The sequence below is a fragment of the Acyrthosiphon pisum genome, chromosome A2 (genome assembly GCF_005508785.2).
Source record: "Acyrthosiphon pisum isolate AL4f chromosome A2, pea_aphid_22Mar2018_4r6ur, whole genome shotgun sequence".
NCBI classification, from domain to species: Eukaryota; Metazoa; Arthropoda; class Insecta; order Hemiptera; family Aphididae; genus Acyrthosiphon; species Acyrthosiphon pisum.
This window is the reverse complement of record NC_042495.1, coordinates 39,087,605-39,096,984: the sequence shown is the minus strand read 5'-3', so window position 1 is coordinate 39,096,984 and position 9,380 is coordinate 39,087,605. Positions and strand designations below refer to the sequence as shown.

At 27.4% G+C, this 9,380-nt stretch overlaps 2 protein-coding genes and 1 long non-coding RNA gene across 3 annotated transcripts in view; 1 reads left to right on the top strand and 2 right to left on the bottom strand.

Moving 5' to 3' along the window:
- The window catches only part of LOC107883032, a 12,659-nt gene extending 12,527 nt beyond the window's left edge, over positions 1-132 (bottom strand). The window contains exon 1 of the long non-coding RNA XR_001679047.2: positions 40-132. This is a non-coding gene — a long non-coding RNA (uncharacterized LOC107883032). The remainder of the gene's footprint in view (positions 1-39) is intronic.
- A 21-nt stretch (positions 133-153) lies between these two features.
- LOC100166852 (short-chain specific acyl-CoA dehydrogenase, mitochondrial) lies at positions 154-5,192 on the top strand. The gene is made up of 9 exons (XM_001942488.5): positions 154-514; positions 580-716; positions 1,219-1,328; positions 1,535-1,686; positions 1,755-1,943; positions 3,125-3,268; positions 3,350-3,477; positions 4,569-4,664; positions 4,739-5,192. The coding sequence occupies exons 1-9, from the start codon at positions 478-480 to the stop codon at positions 4,955-4,957; spliced, it is 1,212 nt and encodes a 403-aa protein (XP_001942523.1). The 5' UTR covers positions 154-477; the 3' UTR covers positions 4,958-5,192.
- Positions 5,193-5,448: 256 nt separating this feature from the next.
- LOC100164847 (uncharacterized) lies at positions 5,449-7,709 on the bottom strand. The gene is made up of 3 exons (NM_001162727.2): positions 7,488-7,709; positions 6,427-6,806; positions 5,449-5,721 (listed from the first exon to the last, which is right to left on the bottom strand). Exons 1-3 carry the CDS (start codon positions 7,528-7,530, stop codon positions 5,509-5,511), a joined length of 636 nt encoding a protein of 211 aa, NP_001156199.1. The 5' UTR covers positions 7,531-7,709; the 3' UTR covers positions 5,449-5,508.
- Positions 7,710-9,380: the final 1,671 nt, after the last annotated feature.

The window sequence follows — 9,380 nt, the reverse complement described above, 5'->3', positions numbered from 1 at the left end:
TTTTATATATTAAGATATTTATATATATGATATACCTACCTGTTGGCAGCGGTTGCAAATTCCGTAATCGCTAAATAATTCCGTAAACAGTAGACACAGAATAATATAACAATTTGATAACGGCAACGGAAACAGTGTTTGTCTTATCAGTCATCGAATTTGAATCTTAGCCCACCGCCAGTGTAAAAGCCCAGGAAAATCACCGCTGGCGGGTTGGAATTTAATACATTTTATAATAATAAATTATGCAAAATTGTCATTTCGCTCGCCGCTCAGTGCTTACTGCACTATTGTGACTCCCAGCATGCAGTTTCAATAACAACAGTATAAAATAAAAATTTTTTAGATTTTTCGATAGATAACATTTTTATACAGTCTTAAATATTTTACTTCGAAGTTCAGTGTTAATTTTTTAGTGTGTAAGTTCGTCGAAATATCTAATACATTTTCATTTTTATACCCATCTGCGGATTCATAATGCGTTCGTTGAACACGTTATTACGACCATCGGCAGGTAAAGAGTTTTTTTTTGTACATTTTTATTTTAGATTTTTGATTACTTTTATTTTAAACATTCAGGCGTCCGAAACATATCCAGTTTGGTATTGCCTGAGAGCCATTCAAAACTAAAGAATGTATGTCGGAAATTTTCAGAGTCTGAATTACGGCCGATTGCTGCAAAACTAGACAAAATGCAGATGTTCCCTTCTGATCAAGTAAGTAAATACTGGTGGTTTTATGGAGATATTTACCATTTTAAAATAATTTAACTGTGGAATACTCATCATAACATTAAATAGGTACAGTGGCGTAGACATGTTTTTTAAAAGGGAGGAGTGATCAAGAAAAGAAAACTACATAGATAAATGGGAGGGAAAAATTGGAAAATCCACCACCCTGTTAAAACTTTTTTCTTAGGTATTATTTTTTCAATATTACATTTTATATGAAATATTGAATAATATATGTATTACAATTATAATTTGAGACAGTTAGTTATTAGTTATTACTTATTAGGAGTGCAAATCAATAAGTTAAAATTGTTGACCAAATGCTATATTATTTTAATTAAAATTTAGCGATTTCCACACAGGATAACAATAATATGTATACAAAATCAATGAACATTTATGTACTAGTAATGAGTTATTAGTTGTATACTCTCTCAAAATGCTTATTATAAGTATAAAAACATGAAAGTTAATATCTTTGTTACAGATAAAACAATTAGCTGATTTAGGAATCCTAGGAGTTGTAGTTGACAAGAAATATGGTGGTTCAGGAGCTGACTCTCTTGCATTATCAATAGCTGTTGAAGAAATATCCAGGTAATATACTGTTGCATTATGCTCGTCACACACTGCAGCGGTAGCGGTAAAATTATAGTGTCTTAACGGTTCCACACCGTAGCAGTAAATTGTGTCTGGCTATATTTTATCCCTGGAGTGTGTGTGTGGGAACCTTTATTCCTTATAAAATCTTTGTTCATTGTTTACTAACATAAATATAATAATATGATATGTTCTTAAATTAGATGCTGTGGCGGCACCGGTTCAATTGTAAGCATTCATAATGCTCTATATGCAGGCATAATAAACAGAGTCGGCACTCCTGAACAAAAATTACAATTTCTACCAGATTTCATTAGTAGAGGTATTGTTGGATGTTTTGCTCTCAGTGAACCAGGTAATAATTTTAAAACATATCAATCACAATTTTAAATAATACCATAATTTGTATTAATGTAAGGTTAGGAAGTGGCAGTGATGCTGCTAATATGCACACAATAGCAAAACGTGAAGGAGATCATTGGATATTAAATGGTACAAAGGCTTGGGTGACTAATGGTATTGAAGGCGGTGCGATTATTGTGATGGCTCGTTCTGATATTTTTAAAGGCCATAACGGAGTATCAGCATTTATTGTACCAACAAATACACCAGGTATTTTTTGAATTATATAATGAATATTCTATATATAATTCCAAACAAGCACACTAATTTCTTTTGAGATCAATAGGTAACTATTATAATAATTAAATTTTAAGTTTAAAACTTTGATTACTCATATACCTTTGTCAAGGTACTAAATACTTTTACAAGCTACAGTTATCAGTCGTACCCTGACAAAATCTATTTTTACTTAATACTTTTTCACACAAGTTTAAATTCATAGATTGGTATTTTTAAACAGCAAATATAAACACATAATCAATAATATAAATTATTAGATACATGTTAGAATATCGTGGACCATAGTTTAAAATATATTATTCCTTTTCTGCTAATGACATATAAGTATACGCTCCCTTAAAAATGAAAACTTGTTTAAGAGGATGCTACCCATGCATTTGTTGTCTCCGTCTTACACACGTACGACATAGCAAATTTTTGTTCACTAGTTTCAATATTGTGCTGTTAGTTTTTATACTAGAGTGATTTTACCTATTATCAATTTTTTAGATAATAACATAACATGTGCTAAAGCGTTGGCTTTTTTTCGATATTTTAATTTTCAAGCAAGATATGAGCATTTTTAATTTTTGATATTTCACATACCCATCTTGCTTGAAAATGAGAATTTTGATAAATTGGCAATGCTTAAGCACAGATAATATTCTTACCTAAAAGTTTTATAATAGGTCAATTCACTCCAGTATCAAAACTAACAGTACACTATTAAAACTAGTGAACTAAGTATAATTTGCTATGTCGTGCGTGTGTAAGACGGAGACAACAAATGTATGGGTAGCGTCCTCTTAATATATATTTCAGAAACTCATATTTTAATAATGTAGCACAGAAAGTGTTGATCATGTGAAAAATTCAGTATCTATGAAGAATGATGTAATGTGATTCCTAATTGATGTTTTAATTTTCATACTTCACATTAAGAAACGAAATAAATAAAAGCAATGCCTGTATATTAAGTGAAGGCTAATTTATTTAGTTTAATTGATAGCATTACCACTGTAAAATCCAATTTATACAATACTGTTATCGTTTGATTCAATAGTTAAAAACTATTTCCTATAGTCTAATATATCTATGATATTCATGAATAATGTTTTTATTTGCTTAACCAAGGTTTTAATGTATGATTATTATTTTATGTTCTGTTTTAGGCTTAACAAAGGGTAAAAGAGATGATAAGTTAGGTATTAGAGCCGCATCTTCTTGTAATATTATTCTGGACAATGTTATTGTACCAGCTGAAAATATGTTGGGGAATGAAGGTGATGGTTTCAAAATAGCCATGTCAGGAATTGGTTAGTAAATTCTACTTCTAGATACATTATTTCCTTATTTATAGCATATAAATGTAATTTCTATAAAATTATGTTTTATAGATTTGGCTAGAATAGGTATTGCATCACAAGCATTAGGAATATCACAAGCTGCAATGGACTGTGCTATTGATTATGCAGGAAATAGAACCGCTTTTGGTAATGCTATTATTAAACTGTCTGCTGTTCAGGTATGAATTATGTTCACACATATACTATAGTGCATGTATTTATAGTAATTAGAGCTCAGATTTATATATAAATACACATTGTCACTGTGACTTGATACATTCATTTAGGCAAGCAATAAATTTAGTGCATGTGATTATTAATAGTTAAACAAGTTATTTGATTATACTTATATCTATATATTTATTAAATATAGTATATTATACTATATATAGTATATTATAAATATAGTAATATATATTTATTATATATTTCATAAATAAGTGTTTTTATGTATTCTAGAATAATTCAGTTTTTTCTCACATTTTTAGACATTTTATCGGCTTAAATACCACATACCTTATAATATTAATTAATTTTTATATCTGATATCTGAATAGTTGACAGACGACTACTGACAAGCCCATAGTGCATGATGGTTTAGTTTGTGTTTGTTTATTGTATACGTGTTGTGTAGATTTATAGAACAGTATTTATTTTATTATCTAATTATTACTCTTATCGTACAGAAAAATCATCTAAGACAAGAAAAACTGCAAAATATATTTCTGAATATTTACAAAGTGACGGTCAAATTTTATATCATTCTGTATGTAAAAAATCTGATACAATTTTGTAACATTTACGTACTAATAAGGACAAAAATCAAAAACAAAAATCAAATGAAATTCCTCAGTTTCTAATACATTCAACAATGATTTATGCCAAGGTTTTATTAGTGTTGATATTCTGCTAGAAAAATGTTAAAGTTAAAAATAATTTTTAGAAAAATTTAGTAGCCAATTGATTCTTGATGAAAGCATACTAAGGAAAAGTTATAAAATTTACAAAGAATGTCTTCATCTATTAGAAACTTAATTAGGGATGGTTGATGGACCCATATGGGTATTGACAAAACTTCTAATGTAGATGGCAGATTTATTTGAAAATATTAGTATACTCTTGAGTATACTACATATTATTGAGTTTTTTAGCACATATATTAGTTATATAAATGTATATTTTTGTAGTGTAAAATACAAATATAAATATTTTAATAATAGTAGTTAATTTACTATATTAATAATAATGAATTTATTGATGTTAATTCTAGCAAAGGCTTGCTAAAATGGCTACACGATTGGAGGCTTCTAGACTTTTGACATGGAAAGCTGCATGGTTGAGAGACAATAATCAACCTTTTACCAAGGTAAATTTATACCAAATAATTATATTATATGTTAGATATATTAATATAATTGTTTATTGATTTTTTTTTTTTAGGCAGCATCTATGGCCAAGTTAGAAGCATCACAAACAGCGACATATGTTACACATAATTGTATACAGATTCTCGGTGGGATTGGATATATTGCAGATATGCCAGCCGAACGACATTACAGAGATGCGAGGATAACTGAAATATATGCAGGTCCGACAGATATTCAATATTTGGTTATTGCTGAAAAATTAGCAAAAGAATATGGGTATAAAACTAGATAAGACTACAATATTAAATTCCATTAATGACTTGGTTGTGGATAATTATTAATTTGTTTATATTTATTATTATTTATGTTGTATCATTGATATGTAAACAATGGTTATATTATTGTGTTGATAACTTTAGTCTATAATGTATTTTTCTGTCAATTGTATACATATTTTGTAAATTCTAACCAATAATTAGTACATTTTATTATTTTAACAAATAAAAATAAGCAATATACAAAAATCATTATAAATGGGTGTAACTGTGTACAAATAAATACACACATCAGCAGTGGCGTAGCCATAATTACGTAATAGTGGGGGGGATTTAACAACCCCCTGGCTACGTCGCTACTCATCAGATATTTAATAACATTTTCAAATTTTGTTTCTGGTATTTTCTACGGAAAATACATACCCAGTATAAGCGTGTCGTATGGGTTTATGGGAAGATAGGATTTGAAAATAAGAAATTATTATCTTACATTAAGTACGATTAAAAATAAATACCCAAACTTACAGATTTATTATACTATTATTTTAAATTTCTTACAAACATAAAATTACTCTGGCTTGTAAGAAGCCATAAATCTTTTTCTTCGTTCTAGAGTTTCGATTTTTGCTTGTTTCTTAGCTTGAGCTTTAGCTATCAAATCCTTTATAACAAATTCAGGTAGACGTTTTCCTCTCCATCTATTTGGCAATATTGTCATATTAACAATATTCAATTTTTCTTGTACATAATTAGCCGGACTAAATTTTTCAGCTTCTTTTACCTGTAGAAATATATATATTATGAATAATAGTTATTACTAGACATTATGAGTGCATATAATTTTGTTATCTCCTTATTATAAATCCCTTAAATATGTATTTATTTTCTATTACAAAAAATAATAACACACAATTTGTTTAACTATCAAAGATTCAAATATTATTTGCCTTTTTTTTAATATTGATTGGGGTTCTTAGTTTTATGCTTCCGTTGAAGATAGAGCATAAAACTTAAGATTAGATGAAGAAAAAAATATTTATTGACAGAGTAACTCATTTATATTTCTTACTATTAATATTTTAATTTTACTAACTAATGAGTAATAACATTTTGTAAAGTATACAATTAAAATAAATATTTTTTAAATGCTTAGTATTTTGTATTTTGTGGAATATCAGATATTTCCCAATGTAGTTTAAAAAAAGAAATTCTTTGAACATGTGAGATGTGCCACAACAAAATAATTTAGTATCATGAAAATATTAAGATAAACATTATAATATAAGCTAACAAAAGTTGTTCAGTTGTGTGCATTTTTTTAGTATCACAATGTGAAACCAATACATTCCTTTTACTTTTATTTGTTCCAATGTAAGTACTTAAGTAGAATATAAAATTAACATATTATACTCGTTTAAAAATTAAAACAATATTAACTAGATATTAATCAATTAAATTAATTGTATTATAATTATTCATAGATTACCTGTCCCATAAGTTCAGCTTGAAACGCCTTTTCTTTTCTCATTTCTCTCTTTTGTCGAACTTTGGCCCATACATACTTCATGCGCTTTCTTAACTTTCTCAATTTGTGTTTTTTCATTTTCTTACGACGGATTACTATAAGTCGAGCTGCTTGAATTTCATTATCATTATCAACCAATGGATCAGCCAGTGGAAGGGATATTGTTGGTCGAGGGATTCTTAGAGGAATACAAGGATTTGGCTCGTCTGTAATTTTTTTTGATATAGTGGTTGGCAGTTTAATAGAAATAGGTAATGTAGGTGAACCCAAAGGCAGCTGATTTAAAGAACAGATAGATCTTATTATTGGGTGTACATGATGTCTTTCAGCAGCAATAGTGACTAAAAATAAATTGAATTGTAAATAAATCAATAATAATAAAATTAATAAATTAATAGTTTTAGAAACAGCTTTATCAGTACATTTGCCTGTCTGCATCCACAGAATTTAAATAGCCTACACATTAGGTATCATAATTATAAGTATGTTAAATCTAAAATATCGTAGGATGGGTAAACATATTAAAACATTTCCATTTTGGTTCTGATTATTTCTTAAAAATATAATACAACTCTTTGAATGTTTGAATAAAACTGTTGCTAATAACTATATTGCTTATAGTAATATAGCACTCAAGATTTTAAATAAAAACTAAAAACATTTCAGGAATTTAAAACAACATTTAAGTGTCACATTGTCCGAACAAAAAGAAAATAGGACACTATAATTTTTAAAAAATGTATGGGGGCTATTGAAAGAGCCTTGTACACACGTCACAGATTAATAGAAATTGATTAGAATAATTAGAAACCTAAAAGAAATTTGTGCACACATTTATTACAAGAGAAATATTTCAAATATTTGTGGAAACAAAATATTAAATACAAAAGGATTTTTTACGAATTAATCAAAATTGATAAACTAATATTTTCAAAACTTTCATGATATAAAAACATAAATATTACTACTATAAACTACCAATAGAAATAAATCTTTGAGTACAAGTATTATTTTATTCTTACTGTTCGCAAAGCTCCGGGCGATGAGCCTCAAATTTCCCAACATCGTAGCGGTATTATTCACATCCGAACATCGACATTCGCCATTCAGTAAACGTAGTGGCTATTTACACGCCCAACGTAAAACCACGGAATAGTTAAAATCTAAGTATTCTGCGATTAAACGATTTTAGACTGTCTAAAATACAAAAAGAAATTTTTTTTTATAATCTTTAAAAAATACACAATCACACATTCTCACACCGCCGTGGTCTACCGCAGCCGGGAGGTTCTTATCAAAAATTGGAGAGAAGGTCGTGTTACTAGCGTCATCTAGGTTTGTTCTCTAATCAACCACAGAATATTTACAACTACCGACGCTAAAATAATAGTCTTAAAATAATCTTAAAATAATAATCTTAGTTCATGATATTGTTGTTTTTATATTAAAATTTCAAACAGTACTAACTATTAAGAAGTAAGATGACATGAATGTTATTGCCAGTTCCGATAGTTCCTTAATCAATTTTATAGAAGAGTAACTTATTTTTAAATTTAAATTTAAAAAAGGTGGGTAAGTGGATATCGCTCTGCTGTACAGTAGATTACAAGTGGGTCACTGTCTAATGGATGGTATTAAATTTGAATTCAATGATATAATATCATTGTATAAGAAAAATGTTTTTAATATGTAATTTCGTCCAAATTTTAACTTAAAATGACTATAAAAATAAACTATGTAAATGTATTTTTTCGATTTTTTGGTAACAGAATTAATAACTTACATGGAATCTTGTTTTAAATTTTCAATTCTTAGATACAAAAGTTGAACATTTTAAAAAATTTTTAACTACAAAATAAATTAAAATTTGATACATTTTATAAAAATGCGATCTTTAAATACCTACTTATAAAAAAAAAATTGTACTTATGTATTTTTAATATTTTTCAACTGCTATTGTAACAATATATCAGGAGCCTTGAATTCAATTTTGACGCTTTTTTACCCAACAAACAAAATTTTATTGATATTTTTGAAAAAAAAACTGAAAAAATTGAAAACTTACAATGTCCGTAAACAGCTCAAAACAAATCAAAATATATTGAAAATTTTATCATGTATAGAAAATTCTAATATAAACATTCAGTGAAATTTTCAAGTTTCTACAGTCACTCGTTTTTTAATTACAACAAAATAAGATAATCGTTACGTAAGAAATCGAGTGAATATCAAATGTTGTAAAATACGAATTTCAAACGCTCATAAAAATTTAATTTGAGTTTCTTATAGAAATTTTTTTTTTTGATAAAGGTAGATTATTCTAAAAAGAATCTTGTATTACATTTTAAAATCTTAGTTCTAAAAAGAAATATTTTTACAAATTATAAACTCAAAATAATTTGCAAATTTTCGTGATTTTTCCATATTTTGTCAATTTTTGAACTTTAAATGCTAATAAAAAAAAACTGTGACTAAGGATTTTTAATATTTTTCAAATGTCATTGTAATAATATAGTAGGAGCCTTGTATTAAATTTTCAAGTATTTTTACTCAACAAATAATGTTTTATTGACATTCATAGAAAAAAAACTAATTAAATTGGAAACTGAAATTGTCCGTAAACAGCTCAAAACAAATCAAAATATTTTGAAAATTTTATCATGTATAGAAAATAGAAATATAAACAACCAGTGAAAATTTCATGTATCTACAGTCATTCGTTTTAAAGTTACATCAAAAACCAAAATCAATTTTCTCGAAAACAGATTTTGCGTAAAATTCCCGTTTTTCCTTAATTTTTCTTTTGTTTTCACGGCGCTTTTGAAAACTATACGTAATTTCAAATTTTGACCTCCCGAATGCACCAACTAGATTCACTTTCCCATCAAACAAGAATACTATTGAAGAAAATCGAA